We start from the raw sequence: 24,648 nt of genomic DNA, 5'->3' as shown, positions 1-24,648 counted from the left end.
ATTTTTCTATTTCATACTAGGAAACTACAACTTACGAGATTCTTTACTGGAAAATGAGCATCTCACCACCACAAAGAGTAAGAAAAAAAAAAACAACAAAAAAAATTCTTTTGGATTATTTAAATAAAGTACTCTAGATGGACCACTTAATTTTCTTTTTTTTCTTTTTTTTTTTTTAAACTCTAACAAATGGTGCTGTTTGTTGTGAAACATTCCTTTCTCATAATGCTGCAGTATCAGGCCTCATAATACTTAATCAAAAACAGTTTCACCAAAATATTTTCAGGAAAAAAACCTACTAGCTCTAGTGTCCAATTAAGTTTAACAGCAGCTGTTCTAAAAATTTACACAAAGGAAGCCACAGGCTTCTGAAGTATTAGGGTTAGAAATAGTTTTTGGAATCAGATAAAAAGAATAAATAGAATCACAACCCTAAAATGTACTCTGAAAAGCCCATTTATGTATCAGAACAAATAAAACTTAGTAGCTCAAAGCAATGTAAGTTTACAAAACAAGAAAAAAAACACCCACAAAGTCTTCTCTATTTCTTGTGAAGTATAGCATCCTAGTACCACTCTCCTGTAACTCACACACTCATGTTTGAGACGAGAGAAGAAAAAAGTTGTAGCCTACTTTCCCCCCCCCCCCTCAGTTAATGAATTGCATCTCTGCTCACTCATGAGATGTCCTTGGCAACTAATGATTTACCTCACCTGTTCCAGGAACAAGCTGATTGTAATAAATTACTCTGGCTTTCAACACCACTTCTCCACCCATATGGCCCCTAGTATACACTCATCATTTATCTACAAGGTTCTTTGGAAAAAAAAAAAAAAAAGTAGTGCTGCTGAAGCAAAAGCTCCCACAGTCAAAATAATGCTTACAAGAGAGAAGGTTTTTGAGTGAAAAATAAATGTTCATGGCAAGCTTCAGTACTGAGTGTGTGCTAGGACTGATCAGTCACAAGTGTATACGGTTACAAATGAGCCTCTAAAATTGCACATTTTTATTATTTTAGGACAGTCACTGAAATAAAGCATTTACTACCTACTACAAAGATAAGTTACAGCATGATTGTTGTAGGAGCCAATATACTAAACATTACTGTACTAGCATTTATTATAATCACAAGACAGTTTTAAATTTCACACTCGACATTGTGCAAGTACATGCCAGTTGATGCAATGCATTTAATACATGCAGCCTTTATTGCTCATTATCCTTGTTTCAATTAAAAATTATGAGAAAAAAAGTAACTGTTAAAATTCCTTACCTCCCTTTCAAGCCTTTCTCATACAAACCTCAACGTGTTGGTTGCTGGACTGATGGATCTGCTTTGGTACTTTATTCTTACTGAAAGTGTTATACATTGCATAGACTGATCATTTACAACACAGTAAGAGGAAAATCTGCAAGATCTCCTTAGTCAGACTTCTGCAGATCATTACATAAATCAAATAAAAGGACTGTTATCTTTTACAAAGCCTATTTTAGGGCAATGGAAAAGAAAACTCCAGTTCAACAAGAATCAGAGATGTATGACTGTGGCTATACAGAGAATAGTTAAAGAATTAACCCAAAAGCAAAGAATGCAGTGCATCAATTTTCCTAAAGCCCTTATAAATCTGTTTTGGGACACTATTATCTGCAAAATGTCCTAGCTTAAATTTGAGGCATCTGAAGAATGACGTTTCTTCTACTGAATATTGCTCACCTCGCTGCTACTGCTTTTAGAAGTACAAAACAGAGCACACCAGATTCAACTTACAGCAGCTCCACAGAAGTTCTGTGTATTACAGCAGGGACAAATTTGCCCCTCACTTTTTGAGCAACCGGATAAATTCCCAACCCTATTTATTACTGTCAGACAAAAATCACACAGGCAGAATCCCTTGGACAGTTTGAGGCCAGCATCTACCCACGTGGTGATGGCAGCCCTTCCAACTTGTCTGGTACGGGTACTTGCAGTGACAGCATACAGTCTGAAATATTCAGAAGTGCTGCCCACATGCAAGAGACAAGGTACTCCACCACCAGCAAAATGAGTGGGCCATAACTGAAATAGCAGTGAACGTGGCAGCTTCCACTGCGTGCGCTCCTCAGCATTCATCACCCACATTAAGAAAAACAAAACACAAGCTATATGGAATTTATCATTTAAAAAATTACAAAAGTTGTTTTGTTGACAAGTTACGTTAAGTTACCCTAAATACTTGCACTCTAATTTCATACGTAGCCACTACAACTTCATTCAAATTCATGCTTTGTTTTTGTCACAAGAACATCTGTGCAAATAAAAGTTCATGCAATCTTAACGTAAGTCTCCAACAGAAAAAGACCTTCCTTGGTGAGAGATCTAACCCAACAGAACATTCTATATACGTGGTATATTCTATATACCACGTTGTGCTTTCTTCTGCTATTAATTAATAAACAAACAGCACATCCTTGCATACAGTAGTTAAATACAGGTACTTTAAATGCCCCTTCTGAGCCCAAAGGCTCACCTAACAGTCTAACTTTGCAGAACAATGAAGTTTTAGCCAATTATGTTAATTAAACTAATTAGGTAGCTTCAGCCAATGCATATAAATGCAGCCGGTTTTAGAGTATTTCATCTGAAAAGGCTAACATTATTCAGCATAACTGAAGGCAAACAGCCACTTCTACAGCAAGTGTTAACAAACAGCTGCAGTGCTACTTTGCACAGGAAACTGCTGCTGTCTTATATTCCCACAGAGCCAAAAATGCTCAGGGGACGCAGTAGTAAAGCTTAACAGAAAGACTTAACTCAGCCCCAGGACAGCACAAGTCTAACCTGCCTTGCTGCCCAGGAAACTCTCAACAGGATTTTATAGTCAACACTCAAGTCTAACCTGTCACAACACGCTATCAACTAACTAGATTTAATCTGACAGGTCTGACTCTTGCCTTCACAAACATCAGATATTGTGACTGTTACGTAGGCATGGCTCTATTTTGCATTACAGACCACGGATTCCTCATTTGAGCTTCACAAGCTGAATGACCTATACAGAGCTTGTGTGATACAATACACTTCTGGCTTACATATTCAATCCCTTTTGGAATAGAATACAATAGATTTTTAACACTGAAGTACATATAAAAATGTCTTTGATTTTGCTAACATGAAGTTTAGCTATGGATTACTACTGTCTCTTGAAGAGTCAGAAGTCTCAAACGTAAGCTCCAATTTAGAGATTCATTGAAGTCACCCACCATGGTGAGCTGTTCACAAGAGTCAAGTATACCACGTTTTCTTCCTGTTGCATAAAAGTACTCATTAAGATGTCATTCAAGAGAAAAAAAAAAGATAAAAACATCAATATTTGGGTGAGTGAGCACAAGGCTAGAGAAAATGGGAGCAGCAGGAAGAACATCCAAACAAACTCTGACCTATATTCATTTCCAGTAATTACTAGAAAGGTGAAAGGCCAGTAGATTTTAAAACAAAAACCCAAGACCACATGTTTCAGTTGAAAAAAGGCACCAAGTTCTTAGCAAGAAAAAAAGAATTCAACATGATGAATGACAGTTATGATTAAATACACCTAAGAGCAACAGCAAACTGGAAGTCTATTTCAATTTTGCTTGCTGTTTATCTTATTTCCTTGTCACTAAGGAAATATCTCCTTTCCCTGCATGGAACCACAGTGACATTTGACAAAGCAATTAGGAAAAGGACGCTTGTGATCAGCTGCCTTCGCCCTGTTACCAAACACAGTCAATGCTCAGTTCATGATTCCAGCAGATGTTCGTGCTTAGTGGGAACTTAAGGTCTTACTTTTTCTGTCCTTCCTGTATGACACAAAACTGAGTCTAAACAGAGAAACCACTCAATTATGAGCAGTAAGTATTAACCCATCCAGCACTATCCGCTCTACAAATCAGAGAATAAACTCTGACTAACAAAGTTATTTCTGCAAGTCCACAGCTAATTTGAAACCTGGTTTGAACACTCAGCAAACTGAAGAAAAGCCAGCTTGAGCAAAGAACTCTACTGTGGCCATTTACTTCTCACCGTCACCCACAGCCCTTTCTGGTTAATACTGTGCTGAAGAACTCCTGCTTATAAAACACTGAAATAAAGACAAACAGCATACAAAGACAGAAAGCAGCATTTTGAGGAGGCAGAGACAAACCCTGACAGGAGAAGCACTCTTGAATCCCCCCAGGCCTCATCTCTGCTTCTGCTCCATTTCCAGACTTGGGCCTCCAGTCTTTGCATGACTGTGGACTTTCCCATACCACTGGACTAAAAGTCAAAACTAATCCTTCTCACAAAAAGATGATTTTTTGCACGTGCACTTCTGCAAGAAAGGGAGGGAGCACTTTCAAATTAAAAAAACAAAAAAGCCTCCCCACAACCAGTTTAAACTGCTTGTAAAATGAAGGACTAATTCTGCTTCAGATTCTGTACTTTCATTGCATTCACTGAAATACAGTAGTTAAAATAGTTAACAACTGATTTGGCTAAAGGCATCTTCAATTATTCAGGAATGCAACCTGATGGAGCAGCTGTGAGGGCATCAGGGCACATAGCTCCTGGGGAAACTCCTCCTGACCCTGACATCAGTCACTGGACTTGAGGAGTAGGTGTTTGCTGCCCTCACTGTAGAAACACACCTGGGTTTACAGATACACCAGAGATGAACTGCAGGAGCAGGGGGCCAAATATCAGCCAGAGGTTCATCTCCCACAGAGGAAGAGGACAAGGAGACATGGAAAGATGAGGCTGCCATTACAGACTGAAGAGATTCTGCTGGAAACCTGGGTTCAATTTCATCAAGCACTAAAAGCTCACTTGCAAAATCCAAAAGAAACATTTTACAGACTAATCAGAAAATAGCCAGTAGTCTCTAGCACTACACACACAACACACACACAAAAAAAAGGCTCTTTTCAGTCAAAGACTTGAGTTTTTATCTCCCCTGCCTTGCATTTAAACTAATGCTCAAATCATTTACCATGATAAAACTGTGTTGCTACTTTAACTTGCCTATTCAACCCACCTTATCCTATCACAGCCACCTAAATAAAGTATGCCACTGAAAGAACCTCAGCGTTCCTATCCTGCAGCTGCCAGTACAAAGGTACTCTCTGCTGCAGGGCAAGAGTTTTAACAAGGAAAATTTCCAAAAGGTCAGCAGTTTAGGCTTTTTGTTTGTTTGTTTTTGCCAATGTAAGATGAATACAACTGTTAATCACAACTGTAGAGGCTGGAAGGGATCTCTGGAGATCACAGCGTCAAACTCCCTTCTAAAGCAGTTCCCTACAGCAGGTGGCACAGGTTGGTGTCCAGACAAGTCTTGAGTATCTCCAGAGGAGACTTCTCAACCTCTCTGAGCAGCCTTGTACAGTGCTCTGTCACTCCAACACTAAATGTTTTTCCTTTCTATGGAAGTTCCTGTGTTCCAGTTTCTGCATGTAGCCCTTGTTCTATTGCTGCATACCACCAAAAAAAGGTTCATCCCCACTGACTGGAATAAATGCAAGAAAATAGTTAAAACTTTAGCCACCTATCCAACAATAAAGCACAAGATAAAATAAACTACTGTAAACTTAGCGATGGGATTGGTCAAAAATAAAAAAGTCATTCTTTCCATGAGAACTTGAAGGGAAGATCACTCTCATTCAGCAGCTGGGGAACTTCCTTAGACTCAATTTTTTCAATTAGCATTTCCAACCAACAGCTATATAATCATTAACTATGCCAGTATGTTTTACATCGTGACTTGACTGTTAATGCACCTGAGCACTGTCTTATCTCAGTTAAAATCCAGGTTTAATAGAAGGGGAAAGTGCCGTTTATGCTAATATTTTTGAACATTTTAAAAAAATGTGCATTTCTTAAGCTAGTTTTGACTCTTAAGTCCAAACATAAAACCTAATTCATAAGCAATGCATCCTAAAGGCAGTAATCTGTTGTCCTTCACTTTTCACGCACCAAAATATCAGAAAAGAAGAAATATTTGTGAAAGGAAGAACACAAAGAAAGAACACGAACAAAAACCCACTATATTCTTACCTTACTATGAAGGTATGTAAAAAATAATTTGCGGGTAAGATATGCCTTCCTTCTCTCTCTATACAGAATTTTAAAATGCTTATGACTTCACTGCATTACCTACCTTTTCAATAATGCATATCCATCTTAAATATGCATTTGTGGTATGAGTAGTGGTGAAAAAGAAAAGGACTTGCTTACATTATTTGCTAGGTAGAAACAAGTCTGGCAGCTTCTCTTAAAGTTAATGGGCTGTAACAGAAACTATAAGGGAAATTTTATATATATATATACACACACACACACACACACACACGTGTGACTTTAGCTGTTGCAAATAACTACTTCATCTTAGTTATAATTAATTTCTAGCAGCAAAAGATACAAAGGGTTACATGTGTATTCTTTAAGGTGCAAGATTTGTATTAATATCATGTCTGTTTTTAATTTATTGTTATCTTCTATTAAAGAATAAATAATTGTACTGCCTTCTAACGTGTAGCTCTTGAGCTTTAAATCACTGACCATAACTAATAAGCAGTGTAATAGCACAAGTATCTTAACTAAAACCATCGACTGCAATTTTGTTGATTGTAAATCATCATCATTTTTAATGCAAAAGCAACAGCAAATCTCTGTAATTACTGGGTGCATTTGAATCACTTTTATGATTACTGCTCTATACCCATTAGAAATCCAGAACACTGAACTGCACAGGGCATAAAACTGGAATTATGATACAGTGCAAGCTATAATTGAAATCCATAAATTTCTGCACTGGTGTTCAAAATTATTTTGTTGCCAAGAATTGAAGCCCTGCAGAATTGACTTTAAAAACATTTACTTTAACAGAGTGTTGGCTGCAGTGACAACAGTAGTTAATTTCAGAGTACTTTAAAGTAAAAAAAAAAAAAAGTTGAAAATGTTAAGAATCATAAAAAATTTCAGGAGTGCCACTCTATGTGATATTAAAAAAAAAAAAAAAAAAGATGAAGCCAGCAGTAGTATATGTGCATGCATTGCCTTTATTTGGTAATAAACAGAATATTCTCTTCTAAAAATATTAGTTCCTTAGGAAGGGAAATCAGAAATTAAACAACACACAACAGGAAATTCTTTTTAGGGTAACAGCTTTAATGTTTAAAGGTCCTCAAAAGCAGACCTCAAAAATAAGAGAAACTTAAATGCTTGAAGAAAAGAGGTATCAGAATATTCATAGACTTGGGCGGCCCAATTTACAAGAGACTGGAAGAGCTTTTCTTGATTCACCTCACAGAGCAAAGACATAAAAGAGATGACTGCTCTCATAATGCTGGTTCATCTGGGATATTTCTTGAAAAGGAACTACTACTTGCATCCAATTAATCTCTACCTGTGTAGATGCATCCATGTTGGAGACTCAAGATAAGCAGAAGGGCACTGTTTTGATCTTTTTGGTTTTTCACTGTAGCTTATTTAAGCTAAGTCATCACTATTAAAAAATAAGTACTAAATCATTAACAAGTGTGAGTTGGAAAGCAGAAGATAGCACCTATTTTAAAAAAGGAGAAGAAGTTGAGGACCTTCATGAGGTTTTCTATCAAGAAGAAATAGACAAATTTCTTAGATAGATTCTTCCAGGGCTACAGACTGATGTCATTGCCTGCTTCCACTGGTCACCAAAGTTTGTTTTAAGGTAGGCAGCCTTTGTTTATTTCTCTGGTTTGCTTCCCCTAAATTAAGATGACTTCTACCAGACACTGCAAAATCAGTAAGAGACAATTTATAGATCCAACCTTTTGTGAACCTTCAAAGAGAAAACATGAACAGAAGAAAGTAGAAAGCATACTTTTTTCCAACCTCTTTGCATAAATTGCTTCAGGGTGAGGCTACAACATCATACTTCTGATTATAACAGAACTACTCTTTAAACTAAAAAAAAAAAAAAAAAAAAAATCATTTTCCTGGTATATAGTTTCCCCCTTAATTACTTCCCAGACTTCCAAAATTTCCAGGCCAGAAGAAACCATGCAAAATTTTCTACCTTAAAAGGAATACATTGAACTGTTTGCTTTCAGGAACAGTATGATGAAAGTGGGCTACAGTGGCATTACTTAACAATGTTTCCACCTTTTTAGAAATAAAATGTTCAAGGCACCTTCACAGAGTTATGTGTAGACAAATGTATGCTTTAGTAATTGGGTCTCCAAGATGATACAGCTTGCCCTCTTAGCATAAAGATCAGCACTTGTGAATCAAAACATATTCAGTCCATTACAGTGATAACACAAACAACACTTAAGGACACTAAATGAATTCCCATTCCATTAACAGTAAAATCTGCTAATTATGCAAGTAGGTAATAAGAACCCCAGCGCTACAGAGGGATAGTCATAGGATAACAGATTCTTTTCCTGATCTCTTCCTTCCATTGCTAAGGCTTGGATAAATGCAAGCCTCACTTAGCTGGTCTTCTCTTACCTGTGTATTTAAACTCTCCAAGGCATTTCAAGAACCTACATCCTTTCAAAAGGACATCCCCTCCCCAGTATATTACAAAACCTACATATCAGACTGCAACACACACAACAACTGAGAACTTGTTTTATGGCCACAGAATGATTAATTTTTGTCAGGCCAAATGCTTCAGGTGTGATAGTCAAGTGCTCACTTCAGCCCTTTGCAGCATTACAGTATACAAATGTTCAAAACATATGGCCATTATGCAAATAATAAATAAAGAGTAATTCTTCAGAAATAATTTTATCTGAGGTTTCATTTCTGAACTTCTGTTGATAGCAGAAGAGATTTACAAGAACTTCACTACCACATAAGGGACAAGTTAGGTAGATTTAAAAGAGGATGGAAGTCCTAGGGATTAGAAGCATGAATCTGAATTTCTAGCAAAATAGCACAGCAGCAAGATGCACAACTAAGAAGAAGAACATAGCATTTTGCTATACAGAATGGAAGTTGTGGTATGCCCTATAATTCTGTTCTTGCATCAGTCATTCACTTGCTCATACTTGTACAGCAGGCCATGCTGCAGCCTTTGTCACTGACATACCACATAAAATACAGCAAAATAATCAACTGTGAGGTCTTGATGCAAGAAAAACTGCAGAAGTCGTTTCTTGGAAGAAGCCAATCCACTGTGTCACTCACAGAGGATGAAATACTTGCAAAGGACTGACTGAATAAAAACATGAGTCCTACCCCTTGTGACCCTAAGCCGGGTCAGCGTGCCTGCAGGCATACACAGAACAGACATTTATTTTTACATGACATGTCCAGTAGGGAAAGAGTTTCATATAGTTTACACTTGAGTCAGACTAACACAGAATAAAAAAAAACCTGTGTCTGAAGGTTTAGAAATTTAATCCTGATTCATCTGTGACCCAGGCACGCTGCTGTTTTCTTCAGCTGTGTCCTGAACTATAGGATGGATACCATGCACTATTAATATGCATCAGGTCAAATCCTTGGCCACATTCAAAGCACTCCCCAAGAAGGGATTTATGCAGGTGTCTCAAGGCTTATCCTTTGCAGACCTCACTTTTGCACACATGTACATTCATGTAGTACCAATGGACCTATACTCCTTAGGCACCCCAGAATCATGGAATGGCTTGAGTTGGAAGGGATCCAAAAGACCATCAAGTTCCAACTCACCCCCGTACTGCAAGATCAAGAACTAGATCAGATCAGCACAGAATTATTCTTCACTCCTACTTCCCGTAGTGAACTAGCAGCAGTGACTGAAACAGAATAGACATACGTGTCTATGCTCAATGGATCTTATAGTCATAAGCAGAGGAGTTCACCTACAGGCTAGACAGAGTTATAGTCACAATTAGACGAGTGGCATGGAGTGGGGAGGGAAGAGAAGAGGAGGGAATACTGGAATGCACACAAGGAGATGGGTTACTGTGCGTCAAGAAAGTGTGCAGTCCTGCTTAAACAGCCATGAAGAGCAGTGACTAACTTGATGCAGAAAGACAACAGAAGATAAAACAAACCTGTGTTTGTTGAAACAAAACTATTATGTCATATGGAGAAAGTCTTGTTAGTCCCTCCCCACACATAAAAATGCTTTTGTTTCCACAAATCAAGAGGTGACAAAACGATGGACAACAGACTTACGAAGAACTAATTATACCAAATCAACACAATTTCCTTATGTATCGGACAAGGACACTCCCAGCATAAAAGAAATATCTAGGTGCCACTAATCTTGATTTCAGAAAGCCTTCTGATAACATTTCACTAGACGTTCATACCAACAAACTAGGAAAGAATGGTCAAATTCAAATAACTGATACAAAATATTTGCAAAACTCTACCTACAGAATACATAAGACAAAAATTTGAAGAGTTATAATAACAAGTCTTCCAGGCGACTGCTCTCAGCACAGTGATAATTTTCTGTACCAACATGGATGGTAAAATTGAAAATATTTTTATATCAGTGGGACACATTCAACTAGTTGGAGCATTAATGCACAGAAGGAGGCTGGCTTTTGAATTCATAATTAATCCATTCTTGAAATGGAGGGAGTCTGATCATACAAGGACATTATTCAGCAGCCACATAACAGCAAAAGTAGAACAGGGTATGGATCATTACATACACAAAGAATGGCTAGCTCTCACTCCTAAAGGACTCAAGGATTACAGTAGACCCAAGGCAGAAGCCAACAATGTAAGCATTACAAAAAGGTTTACAAGCACAAAGGGATAACCAATGCTCTGCTCTACACCTGCAAGGCCACAGACCTCTTCAGACCAATGAGTGAAAGGATACTAGAAGGGCCATTTGCACACCCTCCTCCAAAAACAAACAAACAAAAAAAAGAGGATGGACCATTAATTGTCAGACATTTGGGTAGGATTCAGCAGAACCCTCAAAAATCTAAACCTTGCTAACAGAAGGCATAACAAGAAATAACAAAATGAGTTGTAACACGGAAAATTAGATAAGATGCTAAGAAGCAATTTTAACAGTAAAGACATCTTACCACATCAAGGATTAATAAGATTACAGGGGTTGCATTACTTAAAATTAGGAAACAATTGTCAAGCTAATGTCTGAGTAAAACACTCCTATTTCACTATTCAGAGGCTTAAATCTATTTGACAAGTATTTCAACCACAAAAATTACTGAGGGCTGGTACGACCAATTAGCCAAACATCAGAAGGACAACTAAGTCCCTGTGTAGATATGGTATCATATGAGCAAAACCTCTATTAAACAAAACAGAACAACAAACTTTAGCAACCGCAGCTTAGCCAAACCTGGGTATGAAAGGGGAACACAGTGAAATTGCTGCAGTAGTTTCCAATACTTTTTCTGAGATAGACACTTCTGGTTCAGTTCCACATAGCACTACTACTTTGTGCAGAGGAAAAAAGTTTGCATAAAGCTACAGAAGTCTTCCAAACACATTCTTCAGCTGCAAGCTCTCTAAGGAACATCCAAAGCTGGGATTTAAACATGAACCCTTTAAAAAAAATAAAATAAAAAAGCTTTTATCTTCCAGCTTCTTGAATTTAAAAGATTCTGACAGTATTTGGAAACCTACAGACTAAAAATTTTTTAGGCACAGTTTTGGGGAAGAAAGAAACCACCACAAGAACACCAATATTCTCACCGTTATTTGCATACACTTTGGGGCCTTTTTGTCCATTTCCAGTCTGACAAAGATGGCTACGTAGGCACAAGCAATGAGCTTATAGGTCTAAGACCTCATGTGCTTATCATGAGAGAGAAGACAACAGTTATTCTGAAAGAAATGTGAAGGAGCGTGTTGGCAGCCAGTCAGTAACTCCTTCAATCGCATCACTTTAAATGATAACAAGTAAAAAAATATTAGTTACAATGCCTGTTAAATTTCTACCCTTAGGCACAACAGAACACGTAAACAAGACAAATCCCCCCATATCACCTAAATCCGAGACTTATCTCCACCTCTGTGTAAACAGCTCCAAAATAACATTATATAAACTCTCAGTATAAAGACATTTTTCTCAACTTGTCTGCTCTTATGATTTCTTTACTACAGGTTCTATCTTCTTTCCAAGTTCAGTTTTACCTGGCAGCTTCAGCCCAGTAAGCTAACAATAATCAATACATAGGATTATTCTTCTTTTATGGGCTGAACAGTCCTTTTGAGAGAAATAGCCTGAATCAAGAAATAAATCATCACAGCATAATTATCAACTTCTTTCTTTTACTTCATTCTGAATATTTCCATATACCAAAAAGCATCTTAACCATCATCTTTTTATTCTTTTGTTTTTGGGTGAAAAAAGGAAAATCATTCTGAATCTCACTGTACTGTTTGATAGGCTATGGCTTATTTCACACATCTCCAGACTGGAAAAAGGGGGAAGGAAGAGCAAGGAAAAACAAAGATGCAGATCAATTTAACCTCACGTGGGTCCAGCTAATAAAAGTACATTTAAAGAGCTACTTCCAGCAAGGTTAGACAAAGACCAGAAAGCAGTGATTATATTTTCGTATTTATCGCTTTGAAAGTAGAATTACAGATTCTGTGCAAAAACAAAACAAACAAACTTCTTTTGTTCCCAACAAAATCAATAGCTGAAGTTCTGCCATCTCTCACAGTATGGGGTTAGAGCCTACACACCCAGCAGAACTTAATGTAGAGATGCTTTTGCTTTTGAAAACTCCACTGCACAGAAGGCAAAGGTTCTTATAGGTTAGACAAGAAATATCAGTGCTGATGTCTGTTTAGAAAGCACTATAAAAACTTCTAAACTCAAACATCCCCTGACAAGCTCTGCTCCACTGAAGCACGCCTACTTACATTTAGTGGCTGCCATATTTGCTTATACCAGTTATTAATCAAACATCCTGAAGCAACAATGATTAAGCACATGGCCATCAAACAAAAGGCAAAATACAGAATGCTAGAAGTTCACTGGACAAGGAAATCTCTCTGACAGCTATAACTTAGTTTTAAATATTCACCAGAGTTCTTTTTTTTTTTTTTTTTTTTTAATTTAATGCTGGTTAATGTGACCAGCATTGCAGTGAAACACTGACACCACAACTAAGGCTTACTTATCACCTAAAGGTTAAAAATGGACACAGATAACAAGTTGAAGAGTGTTTAACATAGATTGTAAGCCTTTGAATCCATACGAACCATAAATATCGCTGTTTGCTTATTATTCATCATCTCTGTGATATAGACTGATAATTGAATAGTAGTTGTTTATCACTATCTGAAATAGCCCACAAAGAAGTACTCGAAAGTTAATCACTTCTCAAGCCAAATGTGCACTAAAATAAATAAGCAGTAGTCAAGAGCAATGCCCTTTGCAGTGAAGACTTTTTTCTCAGCAGGAACCAGAGAAGAAAAAAACATCACTTAAGCAAATATATATATATATATATTTAGGAAAAAAGCTTCTACATTTAAAGAGCCTTGTTAAGTACTGGGAGGAACTGCATAAAGGAGTAAACATCAGTGAAAACACCTGACTCACTCAAAGTCTCTTAAAAATACCAGCTCTAGAACTTCAGAATAGAACTTAAACACCTCGTGTAATTTGAAGACGACTCTACCGCTTCTGTTAAAAATAATGTATCCTGAAAGTCTAAAATTAGAAACTTATGAATTAAAACCTATCAAGTATATGAAGTCTACATACAAGCACTGATTCATATAGTATCAAGGAAGCAGATAACCATGGAGTTAGAACTCACTAATTAAAGGGATGAAGTTGTTGCTGTCCAGCTGTACACAAGTCCAAATTAGAGAGAGATCCTTCTGTAGCATATGTGACAAGTTATTTTTAAAAAGATGGTGCTCAATTCCTTATGCACATAAAAAGAAGTACATTCGGTACAAGGGAATGTCTGCATTACTTCCAAATTCAGGTCAGTGCTATTAACTATCACATCAGTTTCACCCACTTAAAAGTCTATAAAGCAATTAACTCTGCTCAACAAATTCAGGCTTCTATCAAAAACACGATATCCAGAAAGGACATACTGCAATAGCTTATTTCCTGTTAGACATCCTAGAAATTGATTTAACGAATCCCACACTTGCATAAGCAGCTCTTTTTAATATTTTTACACATAGTATATAAGCTCTTTTCCAAGCAAACTTCCAAAATTCTGATGAAACTATCCCTCGGGGTAACAACCAAGCCCTTTACAACTTCCCTTGTAGGTGAAGTAATACCACTACTTAAAGCTTGCAAGAAAACCACCCAATTTTGTAAGAAACATTAAAAGAAAAAAAAAAAAAAAGCATAGTAGCAACGCTATCACATACTTGCTAGAGCATCAGTACTACCTCCCTTCAACAAGAGACTCAAGCTTCCTCGAAGGATAAATTCTTTCTACTTCTACTGTCAAGATCTTTTCCAAACACATAACATCTACTTACAGCAAATGGTATTGTAGATGATGTAAACTCCACTGGAAAAACACCCTAAACTGATCAAATCTTTCCCAAGTTGCCACTCACCCTTAAAAGCACCATAAATGAGCAGAGGCCACCAGCATGGGTGTGCCTAGCAGCAGGCCAGGCTCAGCTGATGGCCCTTAGCAGTTAAAGCAGTTCCCATCATTCCACTACTCTGCACTCACAAGCCTTTCTACCAAAACGAATAAAATCTTTTTTCCCAGGGAACGGCTGTATGAGAACTCAAAGAAATTTCTTACTTAGAGAGAGTTAAGGCACAGGCTGCCCAGAGCTGTTCCCACTGATGTCATATGCAGCATGGTAACACCACATCCCCACCTTCAGAGTGCAGGTGCTTATGACAAATGTAGTTCATCTGGAGAAAAAAAGAAACTTGTAGAAGACTTACATTTGTATGCAGTTATAAGTTTTATTTGATATACACCATTTATTCCTAATTTATAGCTATTGACAGGACAATTCTAAACAATTGTTTAGTTGATTGCAGCCGAAATCCATGAATGTGGATTTCAGATGTTATTTACCAAACATTTATTCCTGAGCAAAACTGTCAGATCTAAATTCGTAAGTCAGCCTTGCTGCTGTTCAAGCTGCTAATGGTGATATTTGAAGCTCTGGAACGTTTCGGTTTCTTTTTGCACACTACTGCTACATTTTCTGTCGTCATCTCCTGTTACAAGGTTCTTACCCATTACAATTACAGCTGGTAAGGGCAGACTTGTTAGCTGATTTAGACTTGAACGCTTCAATCCAAACTCAGCATCAGATGAAATCCCTGGCAAAACCCCCACTGACTTCACTGGGAATGAAACCAAGTGGAGGAGCAAGGCTGCGTCCAGAGGCATGTATCACCACAATTCACATACTGCTGAGCTCGTGAGAACGACAGCAAGGCATTATTTGAAGGCAGTTACAGTTATGTTTCATTTGACAAACCACTTCTCTTTTGCTTTGCAAAACATTCAGAGACTTTTGTTACACTCTGCAAGTAGCAAAGCTAGCAGACTCGAGGACTCGGTGCAGACAGTTGTGTGTCAGCCTGGCAGCGTTGGGGAACGTTCAGCAATTCTGCGCTTCCTGCTGCAGAGCTGCTCCCAAAATAACACAGCACTGCTAAACATAGCGCCGCGTGTACTTTTAAGAAATGACAATTCCTGCAGCGCGTACAAGCAACCGCGTTTGTCAAGATAAGCACATCAACACAAGATGTCATGTTAGGCTAGACAAAGAGATTGAACGAGATAGCTTTGTCAAACACAAAGCAAAGTGTCTCATTCAAACTGACAAAGCAAGAAATGTAAAAGTTCCACCTACCAACGCAGCCTGTCCTGCCCTGCTTTGGGAGAATCTCAAGACAGGAAGTGACCTCCTGTAACTGATGCAGTAAGTTCTCTGCTGACCTGCACTAACATTACTCCTGTCCCTTCAGATCACGCTGTGGCATTTTACACAGGTTCTATAGTACCTGTGGGTATGTTTCTGACCATACGTATGGATTTATATACCTTAGTGGGTAAGGACCATTCGTAACAATTATACCTTGTATGCATATGTTAACAGGCAAAATTAACAGCGAAACTAATTGTCATTATATCCAAGCTACTGTTTATTCTGATATTGCTTTTCTTATTTACACGTAGGGGAGTTTACATTTAATGTTAACGTATGGGCAAAGACCCTGCAGTAGTTGGTCCCAGCACTACAACTTTTCATGTGACTTTAGGAAAACCATTCAACTTTCCTTCAATGAGGGAAAGTCATCAATCTAAAATGAGGGACACTGCTGCCCTACATATAAGGCATATGCAGTATGGTGGTATTGGCTATAACAGAACGAACAGAACTAAAAACATGGCTCACGAGATTACTTTGTGAGATTTCTCTTTCCTTTGGCATTCGATAAACACGGCTGTATAACAGCATGGGCTCGCTCACCCTACATATGGAGGAGACAGAAGCTCTGGGGGCGGCAGTAACAAAAATCTTTTTGTTAAAAAGCGTTTTCTCCTCAGGAAGGCTCACAACCACCAAGCTTAGATAAAACAAGACAATAATATGGATATTCAGGAGTGAAACTTGGGGTTTGACTTTTGCCCCAGTGATGGTGCCCGTTGATGTGCAGCGCACACACACACATGCATGCACACCAGCAGGCATTCCTCTTTTGCCAGGGAATATTAATTTAGCTTCTCCTTCAAGTATAAAGCCATATGGAGGCTGGCTGAAGGTGTTGCTGGTTGCAGGGGAAGGCAGCTCTTCCACTGAGCTCAGGACCACTAACTCCCCTTCTCCCCTATCCAGCCCATACCCCAACCTGACCTGTGAAAATACAATGGAGGGCTGAAAGCACTATAAAAGGAGGGAAAATTATGCAAAGGTAATAGGGGCTTCTCTCAGGACTCCACCTTTAATACACCCTAATGGGATCTTCCTCCCCTCAAAAGTGAAACATAATGAAGCCCAGGAAAATTCGCATTCAACATTTTCAGAGGAGATTGAATACACGTTAAAATATTCAGGAACAATTCAAATGCAAATACGGCAGAGTGCTGCGTTATTCATATTCTGCAACAATTTGCCTTAATGCTCTGTTAGGGCGAAGTCCCTTCCCGGTTTGTTTTTTGTGAGTTTAATAAATCAGGACTTTGAAACAACTGCCCAATATATGAGGTGCCATATTTTCCTTAAAAAAAAAAAAAAAAAAAAACCAAACACACAACAGTGGTACGAAATCAAAGGCAAATGCATTGCTTTCTAGTACAAAATACCTTTTCACTCCCTGAATATCGCCTGTAGCTTTGCTAATTTATTGCCATGAAAATATTGTTACTACTTAATGCACTAGTACTTTTGTCAATAGGCAGCTTTCCCCAAGGCATATTTGAGAACGCTCTGCTAATCAGGGTTGATGCAGTTATTTCAAAGCAGCCAGGTCTTTAGAAAAAGGTTCATGTTTAATTCCAGAATGGGTGAGCATTGCCATTTCTTCAAAGCACAATATTTTTAATTCACTGAATTCATTTCTGTAGCTATCTAAATCACTAACTAAATTATCCAGCCGCAGACTCAGTTTGAATCTGTGTTACAAAGCAGTACTGCTGGCATCTTCACTTCTTAGCATGTAACTTATGCGAGATATTCCTCATTTTATAATGGTGAGGATTAAACAAAGATTTAATCAGAAACACAAATCAGTGCCATATCAGCAGCATGGAACTTAAAAATACATAGTTGGGCTTTTAATGAGATAACTCACTTGGATCTGACTTCTTACTTTTCTACATCTGCTTTAGCTCTTGAGATTATGACCTCAAATGCAGCTGAATTTCCAGTGCTTGTTTTCCAAGCGTGCTGATAATCACAAACAGCACAGTGAGTGGCAGTGAAGTCACACACCCATGTGAACATTGCACTATGGTTTTATTCTCTCTAATAAATATGGAAATCTACATCAGTATAACTATATTGAAGCTAAGCAAATAATTTTAATTGGCGTGGGACCTTCTAATGCATGTATATTTTCTGTCATTTTTAATACATTTGCAATTCTCTGCAGATTAAAATTGAATAAAATTCTTCAAGAATGGGCCAGGCCATTTATTTCAATTAGAAATAGTAATGAAATTCCAGTAAACTATTAAATGTCACTTAATCTGTATTCAAGACAAATAGAATAGTTAATTTCTCTTGACGTGTTCCACAACGAGGTATCCTCCTTGTCTTTATATTGACTAAAGTGGCGCTCCTCTGCTTTCCAAACACCACAGTGACATTTAGTGACATTATTCCTGCTCGAAACCAGCATAGACAATCTGTTTTGCAACCAGCCCACCAAGGTAAGAGTGTCTGCATGGGGGTGAAAGCTCTATTGCCAGGTCAGTGCTGAGCTCTCCTTTGTTCAGCTTAATAGGAAACTTGAGGGTTTGCTTTTTTTTTCCCTTCTCCCATCAGACCCATCCAGAAAATGTCTACATGTCAAAAGAACACTAACAGTATTCCTACACAAGGCATAATTAGTTTTCCTAATTAAAGACAGAATTACAACACCCAAGGAGAAAATGTTTTGGGATGACGCAGATGTTTCATTTGACTTGGGGAGGTACTGCGGGTTGTGGTGTGAAGGGCATGAGAGAGCCCATCACTTCCACACAACGTTTCTTACATTCTCAAAGCTTCTAAGCTGATCAGAGACAGCAGGCTTGAAACTGAAACAGAAGGCTTGGCGTTTTAGGGAACATTACCAACCTCGAACAAAAATCCAGCCTCAGTGGAGTTCATCTCTGTAGCAACTCTATTCCTCAGTTTATATTTGCAAAATATAGAAGACTCAATTTGAGGAAGTGAGGTCTTGTTATAATTCTCACGGAAATAATCAAGATGGCTTGCGATAATTCTCCGTGTCTTTAGTCACCCACACACATGGCTTGAATTCAAAGTCTGCACATCTTTAAGAGATTTATATTAGGCTGTGCTAAGTAGGTGTTACTCATTTCTTCTGGGTGTGATCAAGCTAAGTCAAACTAAACTTTACCTTGCCAATGCTTTCCTATCCCTCACACTCTGTGGTTTTCATCTGAAAATACAGCGACAACACCAAAAGGACAGCAAAGGGATGCTTTCAACATCTCAGCATCCACACCTAAAACTCATTTTTGATCTTTTGATGAGCGCGCAAAAGGTTTCAAACAAGACAGAGGATCAGCAGCACTTCCAGTCCTCAGGGTCATTTTCAGATAAAACTCCAAAATTGTCTGAGACCTACATAAGTGAAGGCAGTGAGCATTCTTCAGAAAACAAGTAAAATGCATCTAAATATGTATGCAACCATTAACATATGTATACACAGAAGCATGCATGTCTTTGTTAGGTTCATAAACATCAGAAGGTTGTATGTCCATATAAGCCATGCGAGAAAGGAGAAGGCTGGTTAGCCATGCAGTGGCACAAATGTAAATCCATCTTCAAAAGTTCGATGTCTGGTGCACGATATCCACATGACCATCATAGACAGATGTGTCCTTTAACAAATACACACAGAGAACTCAGGATAAACCTCGAGATGGTTCTTAATCCTACAAAGAGAAGAATCTACTTTCTTTTGACATGTAGAACTCTGTACAGTGTGTATTCTATATAAAAACATATAATATAGATTGATGAAATCATAGCCACAGTCTTCTAAAGGATTTTCTTTAGAAAAAGAGATGGTTACAATAAAGTGCTTTCCCAAATGAAAGAATATTTCATTTTTCTTGTTCTGCACATGAATAATGCACAGTGACGTGATCTTTTGGTATTCCCTTTAAGCCGTTTTCAAGATGGATTGCTACAGTGGGTGGCATTCACAATAACACATGTTGAGCAATACACATTCAGATCTTGCCAGCTTTATGGTTTCTTAGAACATGCTACAATCTGAAGTGATTCACACCAAGAAGATGGAGAAAGTTTTTCTATTACTGGAAGTAAAAATGATGTTAATATGCATTTACCATCCAAAATAAATACACTGACATTGCAAGATGAACTAAAACAAGCTTGGTTCCTCTTTCTGCTACAAAATGTTCCATTTAGGTTTAAAAAGCATTTTAGCATTAAAGCTGAGTGACAATTTACATGTAAGATGAGTTTGCCCTGACAGCTAACTTGCACTACTATCAAAGCAATCAAATAAATTAAAACAAGGTGAGCTAAAGAAGAAAGCAATGCCTAAGATTTTCATTTCCTTGATGTCATACACTGTCATCTCAGGAATTTTATAGTTCCTACAGAGAAGATAGAAGGTAGTGAAGACAGGTAGAGGGTTCCCCTGGCAAGAAGGAATTGGTGACTGTGAGCACACAAAGTTGAAAGGAAGAAGTGAAGCATAGCTCCAAAGGTGGGTGATGAGCTGTGGCTTCATTAATAAGCAAAAACTTCTACAGAAGTTTGTTTATGTTAGACAGGTAATGACAATTTCAGACAGGCGTCAGTCCAAACAAGTATCACTTCAAAGGGAAAACAAATCTCTTGGATGGTGCTTCGCCTCAAACACACACCGACCCCGATGAAATGCACAGGAAGTTTCAGAAGATGCTGTACTCAGACTTCAAAATGTGCATTCAGTAATGTTTTTATTAGACTTGACCACTGTCCTATCAGATTTGATTCACTTTCTGACAAAGTCACCAGCCAGATGTTTCAGGAAAAGGTGAACACAAATATCTCAGACCACCTGGCGGCGCTGTACTTGAGAAGTGACCATTGGCCTTCTATCACCAGGCCCATAAAAATGCAAGTCCTGAGAGCCTTATTATGCTTTAAGTCTTATTATGCGCACCTCTACATTGTTACCAAGTTGGATTTCACTCATTATTCTTGCATCCAGGTCCCCCGCTGCTGGTATTAATTCTCAAATTTAATTTCTCACAATCATAATCATCTCCAGAAACCTGGATCTGCAGACCTCTCCATCGCTTTGCTTCCATACTTTCAACTCCAAGGTTAAAAGTACCCACAATTTCAAGGTCAACCAAAAAGTCAGACTTCAAATCATCAAAGAGAAGCAGGCAGCTTGGGTCGTGAAACAACTTGCTAAAACACTTCATCCTGAACTCTGAAGCAAACATACCTCACATAATGCCTCGTTTTCTATCACAAATCACTTTCTCATTCATGGTATTGTCTGTTTAATTTTATAGTTACATACCTTCCAGACAACATTATTGTTACGTTTTAAACTTTTCAAATATAAGAACTAGATGAATATCATCAAACTGGGACATAGTCATCGGAGACCTTCACTTTTCTGCCTTTCAGCAAAGCATGCTGTAGACCTAGACCAACTTGCACCCGGAGCAGCTGACAAATGGTTCTGACATTCAGCAGTCACTGCCACCCTTCAGTCAATAAACAGAGGACGAGGAGTTGTCCCACTGGCTACACTACTGCTTCCTTCAAGAGCCACTTCACCAACAGGCACTGCCACTACAGTGCTACCTTTATCAAAATACAGGAGACACTATCACTCACCAACACAATGGAAAACTTTCAGAGAAGGGAAAACCCAAAACATCCAGAAGCTTATCCTGTCAATCCCTGCCTTCACGCCCCAGACCAGACTGGACATAAAGAACCGATTTGTAACAGTAAATCAGAGGCGCAGCGCACAGGCCCAGCTGAAGCGGTGGATGGGGAGGATCTCACCCGCCATGGCCCCGCTCCTCTGCACGTGAGGCTGGCGCTAAGTTGGACCGCATCGACCCCGTTGCGAGCAGCTCCGCACCCTGGTGCCACGCTGGTGGAACGCCCAGAGTAGCAGACCTCCAGCCGCCGCCACCGCCCCTCAAGAGCCCCTTACCTTGTTGGAGTAGGGCGGCTTGCTCAGGTTGATGCCGTCGCGGACCAGCTTGTCCCGGATCATGATCTTCAGCTTCAGCCTCGGGTAGACTACGGGGCCCCCGCGGCCAGGCCGGTGTCGGGGGGCCGCCCCGTCCTGCCCCGGTGGGCGGCGGGGCCCCTTGGCGGGAGGCGCGGGCGGCGGCTCCAGAGTGAAGTAAAGCCCCGCCGCCCGCTCGTCCGCCTCCCGCAGCCTCCGCACGGCCTCGTGGATCCGGCGGCGGTGCTGGGGCACGGCCACGCCGATGGCGTCCAGGTCCGGGTCGCCGATCTGCTTGCAGACCTCCAGGTCGTCGTAGCCATTGTCGACAAAGGACTCGGCGTACTGGGGGAGCTGCAGGGTTTTCAGCCACTCGTACACTATGTTGGTGCACATGCTGCCTCCAAAAGAAGGACGAGTGCAACTTTCAGCACCGAAGCCAGCCTCCCTCCTGCCTCTCCTCACCGAAGGTAATAAAAACACGAACCAGAAACTGCGACGCGAGTCAAAGGACTCAGAATTAAGGTCAAGAAATCAGCATCCACCAGGGGAAAATAAAAAATAAAATAAAAATCTTAAAGCAGATCGGCAGGGCACTGCAAGCACCGCTCAGCGAAGCCCTCGCGCTTATTCCTCCTCCTCTCCTCCTGCCACCAAGTACCGCCGCTGCCTTCCTGCCACCGGAGACGGGCGGCTCGGGCGAAGGAGAAGCCAAGCGCAAGGGTGCATCCCCTAAATCCCAAGTCGCTGCCGCACCGCATCCACCCGCTTTCACTGGAAATAATTCGCAGCCGTCTTTTTTCCCCCCTCTTCTTTTCGGCGTTAGTTTCTGTTCCCGCTCCCGTCTCACCTTCCTGCGCTCCGCCGCTGCCTCGCCGCACGCTCGCTCCGGGGGAACCCCGCGTCGGATCGCGCACCCCCCCGCAGCGCAGGGGTGCCGGCTGCGCTGCCCTCCGCTCCCGGCTCTCTCCTGTCAGCACACGGCGGCTGTCGCTTCCCTTTCAAACGGGTCCTTTCGGATTAGGAAGAAAAAGAAGGGGGAAAAAAAAAAAAAAAAAAAAAAAAAAGATAAGGAGGAATCGCTCTCACTTTCCCGAGTTACTTTCCCGCTGCCCTCCACCCCCGGGATGCCGGGGAGAGGCGCTCCGCCCGCAGCCTGCCCCCAGCCCCGCTGCCGGCGCTGCCCTGCTCCGGCCCCCCCGGCGGGGCGCGCACAACTTTCCCCGCTCCCCTCATCGGTGGCCTCGGAGCCGTGCGGGCATCCTCCCGCAGCGCCGGCGGCTCGGGGCTGCTCGCGGCAGGTCGCTGCCTGCCCCTCCTCCCGCACGGCGGCAGAGCTCCCTCCGCTCCCCGTCTTCCCGTACCCCTCGGGCGCCCGCCCCGCCGCCAGCCGCTTTCCTCCGGCTCTTCCCGGCGCTCTGGTGCGGTGCCGCCCCGCTGTCGGCCCCTGCCCCGCGCTCTCCCCGCCGCCCTTCCAACTTTCCCGCTGCCGCCGGCGGGTGCCTGTCACACTGCTCCCTCGGCACAGGCACAGCCCTCGGGGGCGGCCGTGCCGGGACCGGGGCAGGGCGGGGGCCGCCCGCGCTCCGCGCTCCGCGCGCTCGCCGGCTGCCGGCTCGCCGCGTACCCCCCGGAGCCAGACACTGGGTTGGCGTTGGGGCGGCCGCGGGACCGCACGGCCGGCAGCGGCACCGAGTACCGTCGCGGCCGAAGGCGGAGAGCGGAGCGTTCGGCGCGGGCTGTGCGAGGAGCCGCGGGAGGCGCTGCCCCCCCTCTGCCGACCCGGGGCTGCCCGCGGCCGGCGGAGGCGCCGCACGGCCCCACCGCGCTCCGCCCGCAATGCCGGGCTCGCAGCGCCCCCGCCAGGCCGCCGCGAGAAGTGCGACCTGCCGTCCGCTGCCGGCTCAGCGCCGCTGGCCGCCCCCGGGCGAGGCGCAGTCCCGCCGCCAGGCGAAGTTAGGGCAGGCCGGGGTCTTATAAAAGCGCCTGGAGATCCTGCAGCCCGAACACAAATGCTAGAGAGGGATACATGGGACGAACGGCTGGTCCTCTCTGTCCTGGCCTTGTCAGGCCGTGCCCACTGATGCTGACATGTGCAGGGACCGTGGCTGGAGGCCAGCCGTCGTGGCACCCATCCTGCCTCTCCACACCACAGGTGCTAGAGGGACATACTGTTGTCATCTGGGAAGCTTTATTTGTTACATATTTCCTGGAGGACCTGTACAGCAGGTGGGCCCACACCTGTGCTCTGGCGTTCATAGCAGCTCACCACGGATTTATTCAGCTCAGCAGCATTCTCAGGCTAAGCATTACAACGCATGGTGTTTTGAGAACGTTAGATACTTACAAGTGGTTAAAATGCAGCCTCTGGGTATAAAGTATATGAATTCATCCTTTCATATGCTAAAAGGCAAGAAAGAGAGGAACAGCATTTTATTCCTTTTAAAACCTCCTCCCATAAGTCTTCTCATTCGGTATCTTATTTTCTTTCCAGGCCACAGAGTATTTCAAACCCTCTTCTCAGCCCAGAGCTGAAAATTGAAGCAGCAATTATCTTCTTTTCACAGACCCTGCCAAACTGACAGGGGCAGAGAAGTTAGCAGGGAGGTTGTGAAGACAGGAGCTGGAGCCGGTGGTGTGGGAGGAAGATAGGAAAGCTGACTGCTACTGCCCCTATTTATTAGGCTTATTGACAGTACATAGCGACTTATAATGCTTTTGCATGGATTTTAGAAGGGTTTTGGAAGATGTTTAAGGTATTGCAAATGTTGTGTTTTGTCTGTGGCTTGGTAAACTGTGTGTCTCTGTGTGTAACAAA

At 41.2% G+C, this 24,648-nt stretch overlaps 1 protein-coding gene across 4 annotated transcripts in view; it reads right to left on the bottom strand.

Annotated features, from left to right (window-relative positions):
- SASH1 (SAM and SH3 domain containing 1) overlaps nucleotides 1–23,337 on the bottom strand; it is a 523,157-nt gene extending 499,820 nt beyond the window's left edge. The window contains exons 1-3 of one of the 4 annotated variants that reach the window (XM_090135563.1): nucleotides 23,195–23,337; nucleotides 22,681–22,842; nucleotides 21,813–22,227 (exon numbers count right to left, since the gene is read on the bottom strand). In XM_090135563.1, coding sequence (XP_089991689.1) covers nucleotides 21,813–22,226 — 414 coding nt within the window. In that variant the 5' untranslated portion in view covers nucleotide 22,227; nucleotides 22,681–22,842; nucleotides 23,195–23,337. The other 3 variants (XM_090135565.1, XM_090135564.1, XM_090135568.1) reach the window with 3 other exon arrangements.
- Between the last annotated feature and the right edge of the window lie 1,311 nt (nucleotides 23,338–24,648).

Source organism: Phasianus colchicus, chromosome 2 (assembly GCF_987193195.1).
Source record: "Phasianus colchicus chromosome 2, bPhaCol1.hap1.1, whole genome shotgun sequence".
Taxonomy (NCBI): Eukaryota; Metazoa; Chordata; class Aves; order Galliformes; family Phasianidae; genus Phasianus; species Phasianus colchicus.
Note: the sequence above shows the minus strand (reverse complement) of the source record. Positions and strands in the feature narration are given on the sequence as shown.